We start from the raw sequence: 27051 nt of genomic DNA, 5'->3' as shown, positions 1-27051 counted from the left end.
ATTGTGTAACTTAAAAAATCTGACATATGAACATTTCTTGTACTTGCAAACAGCTACTTAACATTCTGCTGGATTGAGTTCTGATTTGCATACAAATTGACTTGCAAACAGACACAGAAATGTAATCTGTTTTCAACCTGGGACTAGCTGTTATAAACGCTAATATTTTCCCAATGATATATTAGGCAAACTGGCCCATATTCTCCCTTTTCTGTCATCCTCGTAGACCCCCCCAACTGAATTTAGATAAATGTGAGGTGTTCCATTTTGGTAAGACAAATCAGAGCAGAGTTTATATAGCTCATGGTAGGGTCCTGAGGCGTGCTGCCGAATAAAGAGATCAAGGGGTGTTCGTACATAGTTCCTTGAAAATTGAGTCACAGGATGGTGAGGCAGCATTTGGCACACTTACCCTCATTGGTCAGAACATGGAGTATTCGAGTTGAGTTGTCATGTTGCAGCTGTACAGGACATTGGAGAGACCACTTTTAGAATACTCCATCCAATTCTCATCTCCCTGCTATAGGAAAGATGTTGCTAAACTTGAAAGCATTCAGAATATATAAAATCATGAGGGACATGGATAGAGTGAATAGTCAAGGACTTTTTCCCAGAGTGGAGGGCATAGGTTTAAGGTGAGAGGAGAAAAAATTAAAAGGAATCTAAGAGGCAACATTTTCACACAGACATGGTACTTGCATGGAACGAGCTGCTAGAAGTGGTGGTAGAGGCAAGTACAGTTACAATGTTTAAAAGGAAGCTGGATGGGTACATGAACAGGTAGAGTTTAGAGGGATATGGGCCAAATGCTGGCAAATGGAACTAGATCAGTTTAGGATATTTGGTTGGCATGGATGAGTTGGACTGGAGGGTGTTTTAGTGCTATATAACTCCATCAGTCTATGAAGTCTTACAATACAATAAGCATCTGGACAAGCACTTGTGATGTCAGGGACTAGGAGGCTGTGGACAAAGTAGAGTGGGCGGCACGGTGGCACAGTGGTTAGCATTGCTGCCTCACAGCACCAGAAACCCAGGTTCAATTCCCACCTCAGGCAACTCTGTGTGGAGTTTGCACGTTCTCCCAGTGTCTGCGTGGGTTTCCTCTGGATGCTCTGGTTTCCTCCCACAATCCAAAAATGTGCAGATTAGGTGAACTGGCCATGCTAAATTGCCCGCAGTGTTAGGTAAAGGGGTAAATGTAGGGGAATGACTCTGGGTGGGTTGCGCTTCGGCGGGTCGGTGTGGACTTGTTGGGCCGAAGGACCAGTTTCCACACTGTAAGTAATCTAATCTAGTCTAATCTAAAGGTAAATGGGATTAGTATAGTTTGGTTTTTGCTGGTTGGCATAGACGTGGTGCACTGAAGGGCTTGTTTCTATGCTAAATGACTCTATTGACACTAGGATTCATTCTAAACCCTTCAACCATTCAGTCTCTATTTCATTCATTGACATATTGAACCTCGGTATTTGATCAAGGTCATTGTACTACAGATCATATAGCTCTAGGTTGTGCAATGTCCTACTTCCAATTAAGAGTCATAGAGACATACAGAACAGAAACAGAACATTTGGTCTAAATTATCCATGCCAACCAATTTTCTCAATCTTAATTTGTCTCACCTGCCTGCAACCTATCGGAAGGATGTTATGAAACTTGAAAGGGTTCAGAAAAGATTTACAAGGATGTTGCCGGGATTGGAGGATTTGAGCTATAGGGAAAGATAAATAGGCTGGGGCTGTTTTTCCTGTAGTATCAGATTTGAGCTATGTGGAGTGGTTGAGTAGACTAGGGCTATTTTCCCTGCAGCATCGGAGGCTTGAAAATATGAAGTGGAGATGCTAGTGTTGGACTGGGTGGACAAAGTCAGAAGTTATATGACATCAGATTATAGTCCAACAGGTTTATTTGAAAGCTCATGCCTTCAGAGCGCTGCTCGTTAATCATACTCCTTCATTTTGAACTCATCCACCATAGGAAAAAAACCGTTGCTATTCATCTTATCTATGTTCCTGAGATCTTACAAAGTTTATAATTCATCTCTCAACCTCCTATAATTCAGTGAAACATGTTCCAGCATATCCAGCCTATTCTTATAACTCAAACCCTCCAGTCCCAGCAACATTCTGGTCAATCTTTGCTGAAGCCTCTCCAATTTAATAATACCCTTCCTATAGCGGGGTGGTCAGAACTGCACACAGTATTTCAAAAGTGGCCTCACCAATGTCCTGTACAACCTCAACATGATGCCCCAAATCCGACACTCGATGGTCTGAACGATGAAGACAAGCATGTTTAAATGCCTTCTTAACCATCATATCTACCTGTGATGTAACTTTTAAAGAACTATGTACCTTAACCCTTAGGACTTTCTATTTGATAACACTACCCAGGACCCTATGACTAACTGTATAAGTCCTGCTCTTGTTTGTTTTGCCAAAACGCAATACCTCACGTGTATCCAAATTAAACTCTACCTGCCACTCCTCAGCCCATTAGCCCTGTCGATTAAGATCCCATTATAATCTTCATTGTCCATTATACAACCAATTTTAGTATCACTCATAAATTTACTAACCATGCCTTCTAAATTCTTATCCAAATTGTTTATATAGATTACAAACGTAAGTGGACCCAGCACCAAATCTTGCAGAATACTGCTGGTCACAGGCCTCCAGTCCGAAACACACTCCACCACCACGCTCTGTCTCCTACCATCAAGCCAATTTTATATCCAATTGGCAAGGTCTCCCTGAATCCCATGTGATCTAACTTTACTAATCAGTCTACCAGGCAGAACCTTGTCAACGGCTTTACCGAAGTTCATGTAGAAAATGTCTACCATTCTGCCTTCAATCGTTTTGGGTACAGTTTGTTCTGCTATAATGTGTGTTTCGATAATGCAAATTTACTATACTGCATTTGACAAATTGGGGATGTTGTTTCTAAAGTACAAACTTTTAAAATGTGTTTTGGCTGTAGCTTGATTACATCACCAACACTTTAAGTGCTGTTTCTAAAGCGCGATTTTTCTATAATCTGGGGTTGCACAACAACGCAACCACCACATTTATAGAAGAACTACCTGTACTCACTCAAAAAATTCAATCAAGTTTTATGTGACACAATTTCCCACGCATAAAGCCATGCTGACTATCCCTAATCAGTCCTTGCTTCTTCAAATGCATGTAAATCCTATCTCTCAAAGTCTAGCCCAACAATGTACATACCACTGATGTCAAATTTACATGTATATAGTTCCCAAGATTCTGCTTACAGCTTTTCTTAAATAAAGGCACAACACCGGTGGCTGTAGATTATACGAATATATCTGCTACATCATTCTGAAATTTACAAACATTTATCAGCAGAACGGAGTTGACTTTGTGAAGCAACACATAATATTATTTTTTGGTCACAATACTGAAATGATTTCTGGAGGTGCTAATTGAAATCCCTGATTGATTTTTACCAACAAAACGTCCAAAAGGGATATGCAACATTGTAAACCAACAATGTCGCTCCTATGCATTATATTGTCTGTCCATATATTCCTGTCTGGAATCTATAGGACATGTCTGATAAAATGGACACTCCCTAAATCAAGTGTTTTTAGGTACTATCCATTTGGCATAATTTGAGGAAAGATCTAAGAAATCATGCTCACATACTGTGGTATGATCAATATGGCGGCACCTCTTCTTTTACGCTGTCTCATTTGCTCACTCATCCACCCACCTGATTAAATTCTGTCGGTGATGTACAGATACATTCACTGGACATATAGGATTGGTAAAGGGAAAAATAAAGGAAGCTTATGGCAGATACTGGAGGAGTATAGAAATTGCAGGGAATTGCTTAAAAACTAGGAGAACAAAGAGGGGACATGAAAAAAATCACTGGCAGTTAACATTATGTAAAACCCAACAGTGTTTTTTTTAAGTATATAATGGGCAAGAGAATAACTAGGAAAACAGTACACCCATTATAAACCAAAGTGGCAACATATGTGAGGATCCAGAAGACACTGTTGAGTTTTAAATGAATACTTTTCATCTGTATACAGAACAGAGAAGGACGATAGATGTAGAAATCTGGGAGGGGATCTACAATATACTTGAATGAATCAGCATCGAGAGAGAGGTGGTATTAATAGACTTGAAAGTGGATAAATTCCAAGGCCCAGATGAGATGTATCCCAGGCTGCTTTGGAAGGCAACAAAGGAGATATCAGGGGCTCTGACATTAATTCTCAAATCCTCACTGACCCCAAGAAAAGTGCCAGAGGACTGCAAGATAGCTAAAGTGGTAGCATTAACATCTGTGATTGGAAACTATTGGAAAAGTACTGAAGCACAGAATTAATTTCCACTTGGACAAGCAAAGCGAAATCAAGGATAGTCAGCCCATGGCAGACCACATCTAACAAATTTGATTGAATTTTGAAAAGAATTGACAAAGTGTGTTAAAGGAGAGTAGTACAGCTGATATGGTTGATGTGGACTTCAGTAAGCTGTTGACAAGGTTTCAAATGCAGACTGGTTAAGAAGCAAGGAGCCCATGGGATCCAGGGTAATTTGGCGAATTGGATCCAAAATTCAATGGTTCATCAACTTCATCAACACCTTCCACTTTGACTTCAAGTTCACATAAACCATTTCTAACACCTCCCTCCCCTTCTTGGACCTTTCTGTGTTGATCTTTGGTGACTGACTCAACATGGACATCTACTTCAAACCCACCAACTCCCACAGCTACCTTCACTAAAACTCCTCCCACCCACCCATGTAAAAATGCTATCCCATACTCCCAATTCCTCTGCCTCTACCTCTGCCATATCTACTCCCAGGAGGAGCAATTCCACTCCATTATATCTCAGATGTCCTCCTATTTCAGTGATGGTAATTTCCTCTCCCACGTGGTCAACAATGCCTTCCAATGCATCTCATCCACTTCCTGCACCTCCGCCCTCAAACCCCACCCCTCAACCTCAACAAGGATAGAATCCCTCCCCTACCACCCACTCCCCCAACTCCACTAATATCTGGATACAACACATTATCCTCCACCATTTCCACCACATATACTCAGATCCCACCACCAAAGATATACTCCCCTCCCCACCCCTGTGTTCCGCAGAAACCATTCCCTCCATGATTCCCTTGTTAGGTCCACACCCCACCCACCAACCTCCCTCCATCTTGCCTTGCCGTCGCATGTGGTGCAAAACCTGCACCCACACCTCCCCCCTCACTGCTGTTCAAGGCCCCAAAGGATCTTTTCACATTCAGCAGACATTTTCCTGCACATCCACCCACCTCATCTACTGTGTCTGTTGCTCTCGACGTGGTCTACTCTACATCAAGGAGACGGGATGCCAACTTGCTGAGTGTTTCAGGGAACATCTCTTGGATACACGCACCCAACAACACCATCACCCTGGTGCCAACCACTTCAACTCCACCAAGGACATTCAAGTCCTGGGCCTCCTCTATCGCTAAATAAAAGCCAACCGTCAACTGGAGGAAGAATGCCTCATCTCCACCTTGGGACTCTTCAACCACACAGCATCAACACTGACTTCACTAGTTTTCAAATCTCCTGTCCCCTGACCTCATCCCAGATCCAACTCTCTAACTCAACACTGCCCTCTTGAGCTGTCCATCTTCCTTCCCACCTATCCGCTCTACCTTCCTCACCAATCTATCACAATTAACCCCCACCTGCATCCACCTATCACCTTCCTACCTACCTTACCCCCAGCCTCAACCCCACTATCCCTTTTCCCCTCTCCACATTCCTGATGAAAGGCATATGCCTGAAATGTTGACACTGCTACTCCTCAGATGCTACCTGAACTGTTGTGCTTTTCCAGTGCCATCGTTTTCAACTCTGACTCTGCAGCATCTGCAGTCCTCACTTTCTCTTAGTAGCAGAAAGCAGAACATGATGCTCGATGAATGTTTTTGCCATTGGTAGCCTGTGTCCATTACCACAGGTTTCAGTACAGATCCCCTTGCTGTTTGTTGTGTACATTAATATCAAGATATCAATGCTGGAAGTATGATAAGTTCACAAGATGACAAAAATTGGTGGGGTGGTAAATAATGAGTAAAGCTTTAGATTTCTGTACAATACAGAGGGATGGGCTGAACAGTGGCAAATGGAATTGAATACCGAAAAGGGTGAGGTGATGCATTTTGGGAAGACTAACAAGGTGCGGGAGTCCGTAAGGAAAGGTAGATCTGGTGGTTAAGAAGCTATTTGCGATTCTTGCCTTTGTATGTCAAGGCATTGACTAAAAGAGCAAGGAAGTATTGATGGAGCTGTACATAACATTAGTTATGGCCACAACTAGTGTACTACGTGCAGTTCTGATCACTACACTATAGGAAGGATACAACTGCAATAGGGTGGATGCAGAGAAGATTCATCTGCATGTTGTCTGGGCTATCGCATTTCAGCTATGGAGAGAGACTAGGGAGGCTGGGATTGTTTTTCCTTAGAGCAGCTATGGCTTAAGGGGGAAATTTGATTGAGACGTACAAAGTTGATAACATAGATACAGGGTAAAAAATGAGGTCTGCAGATGCTGGAGATCACAGCTGCAAATGTGTTGCTGGTCAAAGCACAGCAGGTTAGGCAGCATCTCAGGAATAGAGAATTCGACGTTTCGAGCATAAGCCCTTCATCAGGAATAATGATGAAGGGCTTATGCTCGAAACGTCGAATTCTCTATTCCTGAGATGCTGCCTAACCTGCTGTGCTTTGACCAGCAACACATTTGCAACATAGATACAGGGACCAATATTCAGGCAAAGTAATTTTAGAGTAAGAAGCAGAGGTTTATAGGGAACCTGGGGAAAATTGTTTTCACCCAGAGGGTTGTAGGTATCTGGAACTCACTGCCAAAAATGATGGAAGAGGCATGAACTCTCAAGACATTAAAGGCTACTGTGATGGACACATGAAACTCAAGAGGATACACAGGCATAGGCCAAGTGCTGAAAAATGGAATGAAAACAGATGGCTATTTGATGACCAGCATAGACAACGGGCTGAAGGATCTGTTTCCGTGCTGCAAAATCTCAATGACTCTGACATCTGCATGCACAACTCTAAGTGATGTGTAGCATAAGAAGCAAACATAGGCCTATCTGAATATTCATACAGTAGGAGGAGCTTATGTAAAACAATGCTTGATGAATGAAATCTGTGGTCTGGGATATTAAAGTATCAAACATTTATGTATTTAAGTGCTTTGGGTTAACTGATAAACTTACCCATAAAAGTGTTTTAATTGTTATTATTTCAAAACAGACAAATAATTGATAAACTTGGTTATCAATATGCAGAACTATGTAATTCTTCAGAATACAAATTGGACTGTGAAAATTAGTATGTGAACAACAATAATCAAGACAAATGTGCACACAATTCCTGCATATTTAAACATGAAAGCAGTGCATGTGAGCATGAAAATGGCTTTAATCAAACCCCAGTTATACGTTGGAAAAAATGCAGGTAATTGGACTTGCTCGAGTCTAGTCTCTGCCATAATTTTAAGCGTCTAAAAAGGAACCAGCAAAAGGAATGTCTGATAATTCTTATCTTCAAAATGCTTATACACTGCAGAAAAACCCTTAGTACTGTTAATACTTTAGACAATGTTTTACACAGAAAATCAATCGAATGCCAACTGTTCTATGTACTTAGACTATCGTTTATATTTGTTCAAAGGTCCAGTTCAGGCTGTCAGGAAAGAATTTAAGTAGCGGCCATCTTCATGAATGGATTGAATTCCACTAGAAAATGTGAATATCTTAAGAATGAAATAGCAACAACTGAAGCTGCAAAAGATTAAGCCTCAACAGATTTGAACCTAAAAGTGCTCAACCAATGTACGGCAACAAACAATAAAGCCAACAGAATACTGAACTACACAGTCAAAACAGTACAGCACAGTTTAGAGAAACTTGCGATTCAAACTGCCTAGTTCTCTACTGTGACCAATTCTTACGGTTAAGATGCAGAGTAGTAAGCACTTTGAAAGAAGTAAAGAGACTGCTATTGAATGCCAAATATCTGAGTTATAAGGAAGGATCAGTGTTAGATCCACTGCTTTTTGTCATTTATATAAACAACTTAGAATTGAACATAAGAGGTGTGGCGAGTAAGTTTGCAGATGACACCAAAATTGGTGGTGTAATGGACAGCAAAGGACGTTATTTCAGAGTACAACAAAATCTTCATCAGATGGGCCAACGGACTGAGGAGTGGCAGATGGAGTTTAGCTTAGACAAAAGCAATTTACTGCGAATGCTGGAATCTGAAACCAAAAGAGAAAATGCTGTAAAATCTCAGGAGGTCTGGTAGCAGCTTTGACAAAGAGTCAGTTAGACTCAAAACGTCAGCTCTTTTCTCTCCTTACAGATGCTGCCAAACCTGCTGAGATTTTCCAGCATTTTCTCTTTTGGTTTTAGCTTAGATAAAGTGTGCTGCATTTTAGAAAGGCATTTCAAGGCAGGCCTTATATACTTAAAGGTAAGGTCCTGGGAAGTGTTGCTGCACAAAAGACAATAGGCAAGAAGTGCAGGAGTAGGCCATTCTGCCCTTCAAGCCTGCACCACCCTTCAAGCCTGCACCACCCTTCAATATAATCATGGCTGATCATCCTTAACCAGTATCCTGTTCCTGCCTTATCACCATAACCCTTGATTCCACTATCCTTGAGAGGTCTATCCAACTCTTTCTGAAATGAATCCAGAGACTGGGCCTCCACTACCCTCTGGGGCAGAGCATTCCACACAACCACCTGTCTCTGGGTGAAGAAGTTTCTCCTCATCTCTGTCCTAAATGGTCTACCCCGTATTTTTAAGCTGTGTCCTCTGGTTTGGCACTCACCCATCAGCGAAAACATGTTTCCTGCCTCCAGAGTGTCCAATCTTTTAATAATCTTATATGTCTCAATCAGATCCCCTCTCAGTTTTCTAAACTCAAGGGTATACAAGCCCAGTTGCTCCAGTCTTTCAGCGTAAGGTAGTCCTGCCATTCCAGGAATTGACTCATGAACCTACTCTGCACTCCCTCAATAGCCAGAATGTCTTTCCTCAAATTTGGAGACCAGAACTGCGTACAATACTCCAAGTGTGGTCTAACCAGGGCCCTATACAGCTGCAGAAGAACCTCTTTGCTTCTATACTCAATCCCTCTTGTTATGAAAGCTAGCATGCTATTGGCCTTCTTCACTACCTGCTATACCTGCATGTTTACCTTCATTGACTGGTGTACAAGGACACCCAGATCTCTTTGTACTGCCCCTTTACCTAAATTGATTGCATTTAGGTAGCAATCTGCCTTCCTGTTCTTGCCACCAAAGTGGATAACCATACATTTATCCACATTAAACTGCATCTGCCATGCATCTGACCACTCACCTAACCTGACTAGGTCACCCTGTAATCTCCTAACATCCTCCTCACATTTCACCCTCGCATCCAGCTTAGTATCATCAGCAAATTTGCTAATGTTATTACTAATACCATCTTCTATATCATTGATATATATTGTAAAAAGCTGCAGTCCCAGCACTGATCCTTGCGGTACCCCACTGGTCACTGCCTGCCATTCCGAAATGGAGCCATTTATCACTTCCCTTTGTTTGCTATCAGCCAACCAACTTTCAATTCAAGTTAGTACTTTGTCCCCAATACCATGCGCCCCTAATTTTGCTCACTAACCTCTTATGTGGGACTTTATCAAAAGCTTTCTGAAAGCCCAGGTACACTACATCTACTGGAGATCCCTCGTCCATCTTCAGAGTTACATCCTCAAAAAATTCCAGAAGATTAGTCAAGCATGATTTCCTCTTCATAAATCCATGCTGACTCTGACCTATCCTGTTACCACTATCCAGATGTGTCGTAATTTCATCCTTTATAATAGACTCCAGCATCTTTCCCACCACTGAGGTCAGACCAACTGGTCTATAATTTCCTGTTTTCTCTCTCCCACCTTTCTTAAAAAGTGGTACAACATTAGCCACCCTCCAATCCGCAGGAACTGATCCCGAATCTATCGAACTCTGGAAAATAATCACCAACGCATCCATGATTTCTCGAACCACCTCCTTCAGTACCCTGGGATGTAGACCATCAGGCCCCGGGGACTTATCAACCTTCATACCTAACCGTCTTTCCAACGCCAGTTCCTGGCAAATATAAATTCCCTTAAGTTCAGATCCTTCAGCCACTGTTACCTCAGGGAGATTGCTTGTGTCTTCCCCAGTGAACACAGATCTGAAGTACCAATTCAATTCTTCTGCCATTTTTTTGTTCCCCGTAATATAGTCCCCTGTTTCTGTCTTCAAGGGCCCAATTTTAGTCTTAACCATTTTTTTTGCCTTTCACATACCTAAAAAAGCTTTTACTATCCTCCTTTATATTTTTGGCCAGTTTACCTTCGTACCTCATTTTTTCTCTGCGTATTTCCTTCTTAGTAATCCTCTGTTGTTCTTTAAAAGCTCCCCAGTCCTTCGTTTTCCCACTTATCTTTGCTATGTTATACTTTTTCTCTTTTCACTTTATATGTTTCTTAACTTACCTTGTCAGCCACGGCCACCCATGCCTCCTCCTAGGATCTTTCTTCCTTTTTGGAATGAACTGATCCTGCATTGTCTGCATTATACACAGAAATATCCGCCATTGTTCCTCCACTGTCATCCCTGCTAAGGTATTGCACCATTGAACTTTGGCCAGTTCCTCTCTCATAGCTCCATAGTTCCCTTTATTCAACTGAAATATTGTCACTTCCGATTGTACCCTCTCCCTCTCAAATTGCAAATTGAAGCTTATTGTATTATGGTCACTACTTCCCAATGGCTCCTTCACTTCGATGTCCCTGATCAATTCTAGTTCGTTGCACAATACCAGATCCAGAGTTGCCTTCTCCCTGGTAGGCTTCAGCACCAGCTGTTCTAAGAATCCATCTCAGAGGCACTCCACAAAGTCTCTTTCTTGAGGTCCAATACCATCCTGATTGTCTCAGTCTACCTGCATGTTGAAATCCCCCATAACAACTGTAGTAATAACTTTGCAACAGGCCAATTTCAGCTCCTGATTCAACTTCCATCCGACATCCAGACTACTGTTTGGGGGGCCTGTAGATAACTCCCAAGATGGTCTTTTTACCCTTAGAATTTCTTAGCTCTATCCATACTGACTCTACATCCCCTGATTCTAGGTCCCCCGTGCAAGGGACTGAATATCATCCCTTACCAACATGGCCACCCCACCCCCTCTGCCCGTCAGTCTGTCCTTACGATAGCACGTGTAGCCTTGAATATTCATTTCCCAGGCCCTGTCCACTTGAAGCCACGTCTCAGTTACCCCACAATATCGTATCTGCCAATGTCTAAAAGAGCCTCAAGCTCATCCATCTTATTTCTAATGCTTCGTGCGTTCATATATAGTATTTTTAATTTGTTAGTGCCCTCACCCTTCCCATCAACTCCTATTTCACTCAACCTTACAGCATGATCCCTTTTTGAGTTTTGTTTCATCGATACAGTTGTCTTTCTTGACTTCCCTTGTTCTAACTTTCCCTTCAATTTCCTTCTTAAACATCCAGTTTGTCCTCTCCCCACCACTCCTTAGTTTAAACGTAGCTGTGTTGCAGTAGCAAACCTGTCTGCCAAAACGCTGGTTCCCAACCTATTAAGGTGCAAACCATCTCTCTTGTATAATTTATGTTTACCACAAAACATACCCCAGTGATCCAAGAACTTAAATCCTTGCTTCCTGCACCAGTTCCCCAGCCACACGTTCAAGTCCATGATCTCCCTGTTTCTGGCCTCACCAGCCTGAGGAACTGGAAGCAAACCGGAGATAACCACTCTCAACGTCCTGCTTTTCAGCCTTCTTCCTAGTTCTCCGAAGTCCCGCAGTAGTATGTTCCTCCTACTCTTCTTGACATCATTTGTGCCGACATGTACCACCACTTCTGGCTCTTCACCTTTGTCCATGAGGATTTCCTGCAATCTGTCTGTGATGTCTTTAACCCTGGCACCAGGAAGGCAACACACCATCCTTAGGTCCCGCCTGCTGCCACAAAAACCCCGGTCAGTTCCTCTCACTATGGAGTCCTCTATTACCACGGCTCTGTGCGATGTCAGACTCTTCCACTCTGTCTCCACGCCAACTTTTGATTGACAGACCTGGCCGCCTTGCGGTCTGGCAGTGTCATCTGTCTCTACTGTTTCCAAAAGATTCAACTTGTTCCTGACAGGTACTTCCCCCAGGGTGTCTTGCATCTGTCTCCTCTATGCCTTCCTCATTGTCTGCTCTCTTCTGCTCTGGTCAGTGTAATAACCTCGCTAAGGTCTTGTCCAGAAAGATCTCGTTCTCTCAGAATGCAGGTTCATAGTTCCTTGAAAGTGGAGACCCAGATAGTCAGGATAGTGAAGAAAGCATTTAGTATGCTTTCCTTTATTGGCCAATGCACTCAATATAAGAATTGGAAGGTATGTTGCGGCTGTACAGGACATTGATTAGGCCACTTTTGGAATATAGTGTGAAAGTTTGGTCTCCCGCTTATGGGGAGGTAGTTGTGAAACTTGAAAAGGTTCAGAAAAGAGTTACAAGACTGTTGCTAGGATTGTAGGGTTTAAGCTATAGACAGAGGCTGAAAAGACTGGGGATATTTTCCCGGAGCATCGGAGGCTGAGGGGTGACCTTATAGACGTTTATAAAATCATGAGGGGCATGGATAGTGTAAATAGACAAGGTCTTTTCCCCAGAGTGATGGAGTCTAAAACTAGAGGGCATAGGTTTAAGGTGAGAAGGGAAAGATTTAAAAGGGATTGAAGGGGCACCTTTTTCATGCAGAGGTTGGTGTGTTAATGGAATGAGCTGCCAGAGGAAGTGGTGGAGGCTGATACAGCTACAATATCTAAAAAGCATCTGGATGGGTATATGAACAGGAAGGGTTTAAGAGGGATATAGGCCATATGCTGGCAATTGGGACTAGATTAATTTAGTATATCTGGTTGACATGGATGAGCTGGACCAAGAGGTCTGTTTCCTTGCTGTACATCTCTACAACTTGATGAATGATTGGTGAAAGTTCAGCTTTTAGCATACAAAGCAGGTGCTAATAAAGTGTATTTCAAAGGTGGTGCAAGAGGTATCCAAATTTTAAAATTAAGTTGCAAGAGGAGGACAAGGCAACAAGTTCAAACAAGCACAGAGAGAAAAACAAAATCAGGAAATAATTCTTCATGAAATGATTGATGCATGTAGAAACTGAGATTTAAAGTTGAAAATTCTGGCGCATTCTTGAGAATAATTAGAACCTGAAATAGGAGGGGGCTGGCTATTTCTGGAGGTTTGTATCAAGATCTTCCAATAGCCACTTACGTCCAAATATCATCATCTGTCCTGAAGACTCTAATAACTGAATGAATGAATTTCACATTTACAACCAGAAATTCTCTCCCTACAACCCTCTCCTGCAAGATCCAAAACCCAATTCTGCACCTATATTTGGTTCAGCATCTGTTTTTACTGCTTACACTTCTGAGAAATGATTTAGACTTTTCCGTATACGAAAGATGCTGAATAATTCCAAATTGCTGTCGTTTCTAGATCCTGCAAAGTGGTTGAAAACACACAAACAGGATTTCAAAAAGTTGCAGAAGTTTTTTTTATTTTTAAAAAAATTATTTCCTCATTGGGAAAAACGATTAGCCTTTGAAGCTTGAAGTGACAAAACAATTAAACATTCAAAAACTCACCTTTCTTGTGGAACTGCAAACCAATACTCTGGTTGTTTGCCCTTCTTCACATATTGATGCATTGTAGTCAAATTGTATGATACAAATGACTTTCGCATAGGTTTCCCAACTTTAATGCAGAGGAACATAGGTGGTTTCTTACTCTTCTCCTCTTTTGATGGAAGCATATCTGAAAATATTTAAATATGAGCAGTGGGAGATCTAATCCTATTGATATAAGTGGAGTGATGTAATTAGAAAGAACTAATGAAATTATGATTAGTAAATCAAATAACTCTGGCTTCTAATGACCATTTGCCCCAAATGAACTCCCCAAAAACCTTTTTCCTTGTCAATCATTTTGTTCATTTCTCTTAATATCTACTCCTTCAGTAGGACATTCGCTTCCTCTTGCATCTCACTAAAATTGCTTGGGATGCCTTCAACAATGAATGTACCATACAAACACAAGCTCTCATCATGAGAAAATCTGATAAAGTTGTTCAAATTCTGCGAAACTTTGATCAGGCAAATATCAAAAACTATTGCCACTGTTCAGGTATTGTTAGGATATTAAATCTCTGACTTCAAAATGAAAGCTAATTAAATTATTCTGGCTATGTCAGCTCTTTGTAATTCAAGTATAAGTAGTTGGGCAGTGAAAGAGCGAGTGGAGCAATGAAATTAGCTTTAGACTGCTCAGGTACACTGGCCTAAATATCTTCCTTAAGGAAAGCATTCTATGTTCCAACCTATCTCTGTGGAAATAAATTCTCCTAACCTTTCCTCTCGCTCTCTGATAATTTTAATCTAATGAGTCTTCATCATAGAATCTCTAGCCAAAGAAATGGTCTTTCATTATTTCCCTCATTGAGGCACTCTGAACATTATGAAGAGCTCTGAAAATACATTCAGCCTGATCAGCTCCAGGTTAAAGATAAACATCTCAACTCTCTCCTCATATACACATTTACTTATCCCTGTATTTGCTGGATGGGTTTACCCACTTTCTACAAGGGGACACCCAAACATTGCACACAGTACTCTGCTGTGTCTTAATCATTGCCAAGTGAAAATTTATAATAACTGCTTGATTCTTATATTCCATTGTCTAAAATTATAAAACCCAAAACACTGATAACCTTTATTGTGTCTTTATTACAACAGCCAATTAAATAATGATCTTTTATGCTATATCACTGTACACATCTCTTTTAAAAAGCAAGTAAATAAATATTTTAAAATATTATAGGTCTGTTTCCGTTACTATTTCTAATTGGACATTACATGTTCCACTAACTGACAGAACAAAACCTCTTAAATTTATTTGTTGATGGTGAACTTCTATCCTTTAGTAATCAAGTTGGTCAGCAGTGGAAAAACAAGTCGTAAGACAGAATCAAACAATTTAGAGAGAGATTTATAGATTAAGTAAGTGAGCAAAAGGTTGGCAAATAAAAAGGTGGAAAACGTAAAGTTGTTAAATTTTCAAAAGGAGAACAAGAATATCATTTAAATGGCGAAAAATGCAGAAATCTGCAATACAAAAGGAACTTGGGGGAACTTGTACATGAATCATAGGAAGCCAGCACACAGGTGCAAGCAAGTAGTCAGGAAAGCTAATAAAATGTTGGTTCCGGTTTCCAGGAGGGTGGGGTAAAGGAATAAGGAAGTCTTACTGCAACTGTTTAAGGTGCTGGTGAGATGGCATCTGCAGTACCTAGACTAATTTTGGTCCCCTATTTAAGGAAAGATATTATTTCATTGGAGGCAGTTCAAAGAAGGTTCACAGGGATGATCCCTGGTATGAAGGGATTGCCTTATGTACAAAGGCTAAACTAATTGGGACTCTACTCACTGGAGTTTAGAAGAATAAGAAGTCATCTTGTTTAAACATATGATCCTTATGGGGCTTTGCAGGGTAAATGTTCAGAGGACGTTTGCCCTCATGGGATTGTCTAGGATCAGACAGTATAATCTCACAGTAAAGGGCACTGATATGAGGAGGAATTTCTTCTCTCAGTTGAGGGTCTTTGGAACGTTTTGCCACAGATAGCTGTTGGGACAGAGCTCTCACATCCATTTAAAGCTGAAATACATAAATTCTTGATCAGTCGGGGAATTGAGGGTTGTGGGGAAGGGCAGAAAAATAAAGACAGAATGTCAGATGATGTTGAATGTCACACCAGCCATGACTGTATTGAATGGTGGAGTAGGTTCAAGGGCTGAACGGCCTACTCCTCATCCTATTTCTTACGGTTTTACATAAATTTTGAATGCACACTTAATCATTTCTAAACCTCTTTACATAGCTGTACTCTTACATTCAAAAAACTTTGGTATCTCAGCTCCTCCAATCCTTTTTGCTTCATTCCTTAGCAGCCCTCAAAAATGCATCTCACTTATCAATTTTACATAATCCCCGATACTAAGTGTCTATTGCACTAATCGGTCTATATCCTTCCGAAATATTTAAGAATCCTCAATTGTTTGTCACTACAAATGGTGACAGAAACAGAAACTAGTGACTAGCTTTTAAAAGGAAAGAAACAAATATGTAGAGAAACAGGTTAACAGAATGGGAGGAAAGCCCAGGATTGGAACTAAATGTAAGGTCATCCACAATTAATTGACAGAAACATAATGAGCCAAATAACTGTAAAATACTGTGATTATATGATTCAATAAGAAGTGAAATATTTGCTGTTTACCTTCAATTGGTCCTTTAAGTTTGTTAAAGAAAGCTTGTATTTCTGATTGACAACCAGCTTCAAAATTATCTTCCTCAATTACTTCCGTCAGAGCAGATTTTGTCATTTCACTGTTATTTCGATGAACACCAGATGAATAAACCTGCACCAAGGGAGTTCTACTCCCTTCAGTCAAGTCATTTTCTAGGTTGATTCCTTTGTTTTTATCAGTTGAAAGGTCACCACTATTACAAATAACTTCATTGTTCACAGAACTAACCTCATCTAAAGGAACACCTACCATTTTAGTTGGGCTTTCAAAAGAATGAATGCACATTTTTGACAATTGCCCAGTCAAAGTTTTTTGAAACACGGTTTGTTGTTCACTGCAATCACTAACTTTCACAAGTAAGTCAGGTTTCTTACTTTCCAATGTTTCAGACAAGTGTGTTGATTTCCCTTCAGTAGTTGAATCCTTTCCGTAATATCCTTTGTCTTGCAGGTCAGACTCCACAGAACTGACTTTTGACAGCGTATGTTTAGCAACATCCCTACCAACAGCAGCACGTTCCTCTTCAATTGGGGATGGTGCAAGTTCTGTAAAAACCTCACCAGATGCATCTTCCATACTTTTTTGGACAGGATAACAGTTCTCCAAGGAATCATGTGTCTTCAACTCACTAGTTGTATTCATACCCTTGAAACGATTAAATGGATTTAGGTCCTTCTCAGCAGATAGATCATCCCAATCTCCAGGCCTATACAGAGGAGAGAGATCCTTTGGTACATCACTGTCAGGATAAATGATGTATGCACATGTGATGTTAAACAAAAATTTAAAATAAATGAACACAAAAGTGTCAAACAAAACTTAAAATCTTGAAATGAAAAAATGTAAATGAGAAAAATAACTTTAAATTATTCAAATACAATGCAGTACAAAAGAGTACAAGATGGACAATATACATATTAACTCTAAATCTCTGAATTCTGACTTAACGATGTGAACCCACAGCAACATGGCAAAGCAAAATCAGAACTTGTTATTTTATCCTATAAAGTCGGTACATGAAGCAAGTATTGTAGATGTAATGAATACTTTTTTCCCATAATTTTATTTCGAAACTGTTAAACTATTTCAGTTCCAGTCCTCCTTGTTCAATCAATCGCTTTTTTTGCGATGTCATTTAAGTTTTCTGCTTTCAATACTTATGCCCTTCATCACCAATGCAGTAGCAGCAGTGTGTACTGTCTACAACATGCACCACAGCAACCAGAGATTCCAAACCCATGAAATCTACCACTGTCACGACGAGATCAGTAGATGTATGTGAACACCACCCCGACAAGTCTCCCTCCAAGCCACAAACCATTCTCACTTGGAAATATATTACCATTCTCACTTCATTTTCACTGGGTCAAAAAACCTAGAACTCCCTTTCTAACAGCACTAAAGGTGTCCCTACAACTCAAGGATTACAACAGTTCAAGAATGCAGCTCTCTAGGGCAATTAGGAATGTGCAACAAAGGACCACAAATGCTAACTTAACCCAATAATATATTTGAACTATTACTTTTACAAATTTCAACCTGTTTGACAAGAGCATATTTCATTCAAATCTGCAATTTCACTATTAAATGTAGTTGTGCACAAGGAAAATTCAAAATGATTTCCAAAGTAGAAAGAATCCTTATTCATTGTTATAAAAGAAAAACACTTACGATGGAAGTGCATCTTTAATCTTCATGTGCGAGATATCAGGGTACAAAGCAATGGATATCACTTCTTCCATGGGGCAAATAAGTCCATACTCCTCACAACCATTCTCTATGACAAGGGAATCGGACTTGTGTGGGTCAAACATTATGTTATTTGGAGTGACAATCATAACTCCTCCCACTACACCCTGATGATAAAAACATCATATTTAAAAACATTACGGACAAAATACAACAGAAAACTGCAAGTAAACAGAGATTCAGTTTTATATTGTTTAAATGAATGTGCAAAGCCTTATCAGTGGTTAGACAGAATCCTTTAACCTTGCCTTAAAGTTTAGTCTGTGAAATGCCTTAGTTGTTTAGACTGCATTACAGCAGGATGTCTTTGGCAAACTCACTAATATTGGATGGCTTGAGAGGCCTCAGCCAGATGGAATGCTTCAAAAAGGATCCACTGTCACCTTGGGAGATCAAAGCCAGTTGGGGAAGTAGTGGGGTCAATGGGGAGTGAGACTTTTGGAGAATGATTTCTCCTACCATAGATCCTCAACCATTACACCTCAGAATGGTGCAATTAACCATATGGACTGGCATGATGGAAGGCACACTGCTGTGGGAAGTAGACGGAGACTTTTTGGGCATTTTAGCTAATATTTTTATGCATTCTAAAATTATAAAAGAATCTTGGATTAGTGTTAAAGAATTTTTACGATGATTAAATTCAATGAGGAGTTTGGAAATGTTATTATATTTTCCTGCTCCAAATCTGCATTTGTACAAAACACATAAACGTGTTTAGGAGAGGCAAGAAGAAAGTTAAAATGAACTGGTCTGATGAAGAGTCACTGGACTCAAAACTTTAAACTCTGCTTTCTTCCCACAGATGCTGCCAAATCTGTTGAGTTTCTACAGCAATTCCTGCTTTGTTGCACTTTGTAAGTCTTGAATTCAGTCAATGGTCAGATTTTCAATTCTTCCCAAATCAATGAGCTTATTCAGTTTGTGGAAGAATCAAAATAGTGAAAATGATGACAATTCAAATTGTTCAAAGTAATGACTACAGTTACCTCGCCATCTGTTATGTATCTGCAGTTCATTTTCAAAAATTTCTCAGTAAGTGGTTCGTCATCTTCTGAACCTGAAGATGTTACTCTCATAATAGATTGTGAATGCACTGGTGAGGAGAAGAAATTCTTTGCAGTTACCTTTCTTGCACAATCAGCATCCTGCAAAGGTTAGATTAGTCAATTAATTATACAAGTAAAAGCTAACATGAAAACCTCAACTAAGGTGATTAATAATTATGAACCAAATGTCTGTAGTCTGGTAAATATTTACATTCAAACTATTCAGGTTTAAAAGGATGTACAGATAGTTTATTATTTATAGAATAAGTATCCATTAACAACGTAAATACTCACTGGAAGTTTATCATACTCAGCATCAGATGAAGGTGGAGTAAGAGGGCTAACACAGTCTGGTGAATTTGCTATACCATGTGAGGAACATGAATCTGGTACATATAAAATCTGAAAGGCATGGGGAATAGATTAAACTTAAACAACATCCAGAAATATATCAAATATTAAAATAGTGGTGGAGAAGCTTTTATAAAGTTACCAAAGCCATACCTGACCAGGAACAACAACACGACTGAAAAGCCTGTTAATCTGAACAAGTTTATTTGGAGTAACATCGAATTTCAAAGCAATGGAATTCAATGTGTCCTGAGAGTCAACCTGCAATATTAAAAAAAAATTATGTATCATACTACAATTTCAATGCTCTGGAACATATCTCACACATTGTATTGAAATATGAGACAATGTCCATCCATCAATTTATTTTGCCATTTTCTGCAATAGGGTTACAAGTTTGAGTTACCTGAATTTATTTGAATTATTAAAATAATTATATATATTACAAGTCTTAAATTTTTACCGTGTATTTTGTGGTTCCTGTTGGCGTCTGAGCAACCAGTTTCCTCTCTCTCTCATTGTTTATCAGACTGTCACCTTTTAAAAAATGGCAGAAACCAATCAAAGCAAATTTTATGTAAACATTGTTAAATATTGTTAATTTTATATCAGTACTCAGCAATTGTTCAAAATCTTTAAGAAATAATTCTAACTGGTTTATGAAACAGTACCCTAGAGATGAGATCTCTTCAAAATATATTGACCGCTGTTTTCTTGGAACCAACAGAAAATGATCAATTAACTTGGATTATAATTTGCATACCTTCATTTACAAAGCTAAAAACACTGAATGTGCTGAATGGCAGCTAAAAACAGCTGTCTAATATGTATGCAAGTAAAAGATATATGGGTAGGATTTACAGACACTAAACACACTTCAAAGAAGAGTATAATTTGAAAATTATATGCAGGATCATCAAGTAAAAAGCACTTAATATCAATTACTTTTATATTTAATTTTCACAAAAATATAACTCCATTTAATGATCCTGCTGCAAATGTAACATTGTGTAATAAGTTCTCATATTACATATGACAACATTTGTATCCCTCAACAGATTTTGGATTATTGTCATATGACAGTGTTCAGTACCATTCATATGTCTGCCTACATCAAGACCTTGACAAGATTCAGATGTAGGCTGATAAGTGGCAAGTAAAGTTTGTGCCACACAAGCACCAGGAAATGAGCACCTCCAATCAATATGATAAAATACGGGAAACATCTGTATTTTTATTTTGTAGGATGTCTCTTGTAACAGCAAAGCGAATTGGGACTATTCTGAAAGACAGTTACATCAATTTTCTGAATGTCACATTATTAAGTTTTAGGAAAGACATATGTGATCCAAGCTTGCCATCGGATAAAAACCTAACATGCAAAAAGGTAAACAGAAGGCTAATTACAGTAATGTGTGTTTCAGCTCGTCTTTACAGTCGACAGTTCAGAATATAAAATTCCTGTGTATGGCTCTTCAGAAGTGGATCAATTCTCTTGCATTTCAGAACAGATCCTGATATTGAAATAGGTCTTTGAGAATATAGTAGACTGTGTTACTGTGTGGGTATTACGGTTAGAAACAGAGCGCTGAAGACAGAAATAGCAAGAATGTGTGGATTGGACAACACCCACTGCAGTTGGTTCAGGCTTGGCACAGCCTACTAGATCACATAAGAGGGTGGACTGAAAAGTGGAAGAAACATGTAAAATCTTGAGGGACTGCCTAAGACAATGAAGATTATGTAAAGGGGTCAAAGAAGGGACTCACTGGGAATTCTGCACCACCAGAATATTGTGACCCAGGTGAGAGAGAAGGTACAGAGACTGCACCTTGTTAGTGGTAACAAGGCCTGGGGACTTCAGGTAGGATTCAGCTGCAAACAAATACCACTGAAGCTCTGAAACAATTAAGTGGGAAGTGAAAGAACCTACAGAAATGGAGGTAAAGTTGAGAAAAGATTGCAAGCAATGGCTCATTTGCAGCAAGTAAGATTTTTAACTAACTCTGACATATCTTGATTTCATAGAGTACCTAAAGTTTAATTTACCTTTTTACTTAAAATATCCTGGTCTGTGAATTAACCTTTAAATTTTGTTAATTTTAATTGATTTGTTACAATAAAAATTTGGAAAATGAAATAGTTCATTGCTTTTCTTTCCATTGGTGTTGTGGGCATTCTTTCTTTTTAAAATTATGTTTCCGGGGGATCTAGACAGAATCTAACCGACTTCCCTTGACATTCAAGAGTATCATTATCCAGGGGATCACTACTGACCAGAAACTTAAATACCAAGGACCAACAATATGAAATATCTTCCTAATTTTGTGTTTGGAGTTCAAAACTATGAGAAACACTGATGGTGATAAATGGTGATAAAAGCTACTGATTTACAATCTTGTGAAAGTTGACAAGTATACAATTCAATCTCAAAAGTATGATTCCTGCCCTAACTTGTAGTAAAATCCTGTTTTGACTTATTCAAAATTCAGTTATTCAGTTTAAATTGATGCCCTACATGGTACAAAACAGTTTCCAAATCACAACCAAAAAATACACACAGTTACATGCTTTATTATATTTGTTAGTAATTCTGTTTTGCAAACTGCATGAATTAAACATATAGGTTTTCACTCCTGCATCCACTCCCTTGACCATCTTAAATGTGATTAGTTGTAAAATAAGCTTATGACATGCACCATAAAGGGAAGACTTGCATCTCTATGACTCTAAGGGCAATGGGACTGTGGACATTTCATGCATCGTTACTGAATATCCATGTACGTTCCCACAGGTACATTTATTTTTAAGTGAGCAAGCAGAATTAAAAGTTATTGAATGCAAGAGTTAAGTGCTGCTCAACAGGGAATGTAGATGGTGAATATGAATTTGTTGGGCCATTCATTTAGCACGTCATGCAGGATCTACAAGTTAACTTAGTGGAAGATTTGGAGTAGATCCAGTGCTAAAGAGAAGGGGACCAGGACTAGGTTTCTTCAAGTGGCAGAGTAGGCACGGATGCAGATGGGCAGAGGTCAGTCAGGAAGACTCAAATATTTGATGCAATATGTGACGGCAGCAATGAGTCTCTTCCAGATGAAACTTGGTAAGATCCTGTGCTACTGCACAACACTTAACTAAAAAACATGCTTCTTGGTTAAAATACAACAATAGCTGATAGTATCCATTAAGCTATACTTCATCAAAGGCCACAACTGGTAAGACAAGACTGAACTAAAAGGGAGACAGAATTAAAAACAGAACAGCATAGGAATTCTTTCACAAACTTCTAAACGTTTGAGGTGCATTCACTATACAAAGGCAAGGTTCTTAACAATGATCAATGGAGACAAGGGTTTACGTCGGGGTAATATTTCTAGGTTTTATATAATACTTGGGCTAATATGTCCTCATACCCATTGTAACTGAACAGTTTCAGGTATTCACAGTGGGGTTTAATACAAATGCATTCTATTAGATAAAAAACACTGGATCAAATATTCACCATTCATTGCCTCCATCCTTATTCAAAGACTTTTGGTTCTTAATGAACAAAAAAAAATTACTCTTCACCTCATAAGCAAGTAATCTTGGCATTAATTTTACAAGTCAAAGTCCTGCACATCGCAATTGGATCATGCATAAAAATTACCATGAATATGTGCTTAAAATTTCAGAATTCCGTCAATAAAAGTAACTGCAAATGGCCTTCAACTCTTTACCAAATCAGTTGGATTAACACTCAACAAACATACCAATCATTAACAGAAGCAAACTTTGGCAGAAATGTTATCATGTCATTTGGATTGAAATCTGAATGTCATTTTGTAGCAGTCATTCTAAACTAGATCAGAGTACAAATTTTGATCAATGCTTGCTCCTTTAAAAATACAGCGATCCCCAGTGGTGGTGTGAACAAATGACATGTCTTACAATGCCCACATAAATATCAAACAATAATCAGGCAAGCTCTGAGTATAAAATCATACAAATTCAACTGCACTACTACCTTTCAATTTCACAGCCCTTTCTGCTGCTGTTACAAAAACAGGCAGGTATTATTGGGTTGAGGTTTGAAATACCTGTGCAAGCTGTCACTCATCATCATCACCATTGCAAAATTCCATTTTGGATCTCAATTAGGGAAAGATTCTGCAAATATCTTGGCCCACAAACTTATAAGCACAGACAGTTCTCCAAAAGAAACTAAAGACTAATACACAAATGTATTGTGCTGCTACATTTACGTAAAAAAGGAAAAAAAAAAGCCTGTGGTACCTTATTTGTGCACGGCAGTTAAAAACTGGGGATGCTTTGAGGTTGGATTCCCAACATTCATACTTTGGCCTGAAGTCTATCAGAACAGCCATTTGATCTTCTGACATTCTGCTCTCAACTTAAGACAAACTGTCCTAGGTGCAGTTTGTGCACTTGTAGTACCGTGGTCAATGTAGCTTGCAAACAGTGTTGTTTTAGCCCTGTTGGTTCCTCCGCTATTCAGAACACACAGCTTCACTGTTGGTTGTGAGGACGATGGCATCAGGGCCTATTAAATTTGACTGGAAACTCCATGATTCCTGAGACAGGGGGGAAAGAGAGAAAGAAAGTGTGGAGAGTGAAACACAAAGTGGGGAGAGATTAAAAAAAACTGAAGGTAGAGAGGACAGTGAAACACAAACTTGAAAGTGGACATAAAGGATGATAATGGCCAAATATTGTGGTGGAAGGGGTGAAATAACTGAATGAATTAAGGGGGAAAAACAGAAAGTAACAGTAAGGATGATACACACTAAAATAAAACAAACAAAAACTACAGATGTTCAAGATATGAAACAAAAACAGAAATTGCTGAAGTAACTCAGCAGGACTGGCAGCATCTGTGAACAGAATCAGAGTTAACTTCTTTTCAGAAAGGTCAGACCTGAAAAGTTAACTGCTTTCTCTGCACAGATGCTACCAGACCTGTTGTGTTTCTCCAACAATTTCTATTTTTCTTATTGTAAGGGGGAATTTAGGTTGGCTTGTGATGTGAGCCATCATTTTCTTATTCATCTTACAATGCAATAAACAATCTAATTTTATTCGGGGCTTAGTGATATTAAACATTAAAGTAAGTTTAATAGCATTTGCAAAGAAAATGTACCAATTTACATGATTAATGTCACGTGATTAGGTATCATGAACAGTATTATAAGATTAAATACTAGGTGACTAAATCACTGGGCATGTGTCAAACCAGAGTTATTAACACTATTTTGAGTTTTGCAATGGCTTCCATCAGATGATTACATCAGTAGGTATAGGAATGCAGCCAAATGACCAATCTGGGGGTAAAGGGGATTTAACAATGTTCAAGTTATGAACAGTAAATATGGAGAAACTAGTTATTCTGACAAGAGGATTAGAAACTGAAGGACAATGATTTAATATAATGGTAAAATACAGAGAGAAGGCAACAAAAAATAAATTATGCAGGTAAGCCTATCTTTCTGTCTACGCGCTTCCCCATATGTTCATCCATCTACCAGTGATACTCATCCTGGTTTCACCTTTATTAATGTCATCCTTGTAACCTCATCACCATAAAAGAATGATCCCCATCTACTCAACAATGCTATCACACTTACTCATGGGTTTCCTCTTTCCCTCTCCACACGGAAGAGAGCATAAAACATGAAGGGCATAGGATTGAAGGAGAGTCCCTCCAATCAATTTCTCAACTAATAGCTACAGAGGAGGCAGTTCAAAGTAGCACTTCAGTCTTCGTGTCCTTGGCTAGAGATGGGAATCTCTCAGTTACTTGATGACAAAATTTATATTAAACAGTCACATGGCATACATATTGTACTCATGTTGACTAAATGTCAGCAGCAAATGAAACAAGATCACAGGCATAATGATCATTTAACACATTCTTATAGTCTAATTCAAGTCACTGATTTTCTACAATTTTTAAGAATCCACAGGAGGAAATCCTGGAAGGTGGTCACAGCTCCTTAGTGATCACCCTTCTGAAGGTATACCAAAGGTCTTAGACACACCATGCACACTTTGATGGAACTGATAAAGCTGTTATCCATTGACTTTCATATTGCAAGTAAACAAGGGCAGATCGTGGATATAGGGACAGCAAGGCAAGGTTCCGTGTAAGAATATCCAAGCTAGATATGAAGTGTACGTCTGGGGTCCTCTGAGAAATAAGACACTTCTGAAGCAGTAAAGAATGTGTAATATATTAGATGATTTGCTGTTCCAGTTGCACTATGCATGCTGTCAAAAAGACAAAAAATGCATCTCAAGCATGTTGCATGTGTGTAATGATGTCTTCATATATGGAAGTCATGATGTGGAGGTGCCGATGTTGGACTGGGGAGGACAAAGTTAAAAATCACACGACACCAGGTTATAGTCCAACAGGTTTATTTGGAAGCACTAGCTTGGAGCACTGCTCATTCATCAGGTGGTTGTGGAGTATAAGATCGTAGAACACAGAATTTATAGTAAACGTTTAGAGCGTGATGTAACTGAAGTTATAAATTGAAAAAGACCTGAATTGTTTGTTAAGTCTCTCATCTTTTAGAATGGGCATGTTGGTTTCAGTTCTTTCATATATAAATCCCAGAACTTTCTTAAAGTTACATTCTCAAGTGAACTTTCACAATAGGTGCCATGTTGGCCCAGATAATGCATTGAAGGTGTGAGGTGCCCTGTGTGAAGATGTCTGTGCCCCAAAGTTCAGACTGATTCTAATCTAAAAAAGGATTTACAGAATCTTACATGGATTCATGCAGTTTTTGAGCAAAATAAAATGTAATTCTGCAAATACAAACTTACCCCACAAACTTCTATGTGTGCATGCGCGGGGTGGGGGGGGGGGGGTATGAGTGTCTGTGAGAGTGTGTGTGTATGTGTGTGAGTGTAAAGGGGTGTATATCTGTAAAAATGACACTATGACCTTTTGTTATAAATTCTGTCTTCTATGATCCTACTCCACTAGCTACCTGACCAAGGAGCACCTGGTGTGGTATGATTTTTAACTTCATTTATGGAGACTGTGTCGACAGCCATACTATTCTGATTGCAGACAGTAAGTGCACTCCGGCTTAGCTGGTGTTTAGATGGAAGACCACCTGCAATACCAGGTGGAGTAGGCAGGGAATATAGTGGCACATTGGCAGTGTTTCTATCTCAAGGTCAGAATGTCCAAGTTCAAGTTTGACCTGCAACAGGTTAGAACGGTTTGATTAAAAACATATAGGACGAAAGAGTGGCCCCTACCTGCAGTATTACTTTTGATAATCAAATGAGCATACACAATGCTTCATTAATGAGCTTGCACACTACTAATGCCATCCTACACAGAATGTAGCATGTCCTAGTATTGGC

The 27051-nt window shown here is 39.3% G+C and overlaps 1 protein-coding gene across 3 annotated transcripts in view; it reads right to left on the bottom strand.

Annotated features, from left to right (window-relative positions):
- Nucleotides 1-27051, bottom strand: part of LOC132832857 (nuclear receptor coactivator 7-like) — a 110332-nt gene that overhangs the window by 21538 nt on the left and 61743 nt on the right. Inside the window, exons 5-11 of one of the 3 annotated variants that reach the window (XM_060851047.1) lie at nucleotides 20129-20202; nucleotides 19819-19926; nucleotides 19609-19716; nucleotides 19255-19413; nucleotides 18188-18372; nucleotides 16486-17255; nucleotides 13796-13964 (exon numbers count right to left, since the gene is read on the bottom strand). In XM_060851047.1, the coding sequence (XP_060707030.1) occupies nucleotides 13796-13964; nucleotides 16486-17255; nucleotides 18188-18372; nucleotides 19255-19413; nucleotides 19609-19716; nucleotides 19819-19926; nucleotides 20129-20202 (1573 nt within the window). The remainder of the gene's footprint in view (nucleotides 1-13795; nucleotides 13965-16485; nucleotides 17256-18187; nucleotides 18373-19254; nucleotides 19414-19608; nucleotides 19717-19818; nucleotides 19927-20128; nucleotides 20203-27051) is intronic. The other 2 variants (XM_060851061.1, XM_060851053.1) reach the window with 2 other exon arrangements.

The sequence above is a fragment of the Hemiscyllium ocellatum genome, chromosome 3 (genome assembly GCF_020745735.1).
Source record: "Hemiscyllium ocellatum isolate sHemOce1 chromosome 3, sHemOce1.pat.X.cur, whole genome shotgun sequence".
Classification (NCBI taxonomy): domain Eukaryota; kingdom Metazoa; phylum Chordata; class Chondrichthyes; order Orectolobiformes; family Hemiscylliidae; genus Hemiscyllium; species Hemiscyllium ocellatum.
Note: the sequence above shows the minus strand (reverse complement) of the source record. Positions and strands in the feature narration are given on the sequence as shown.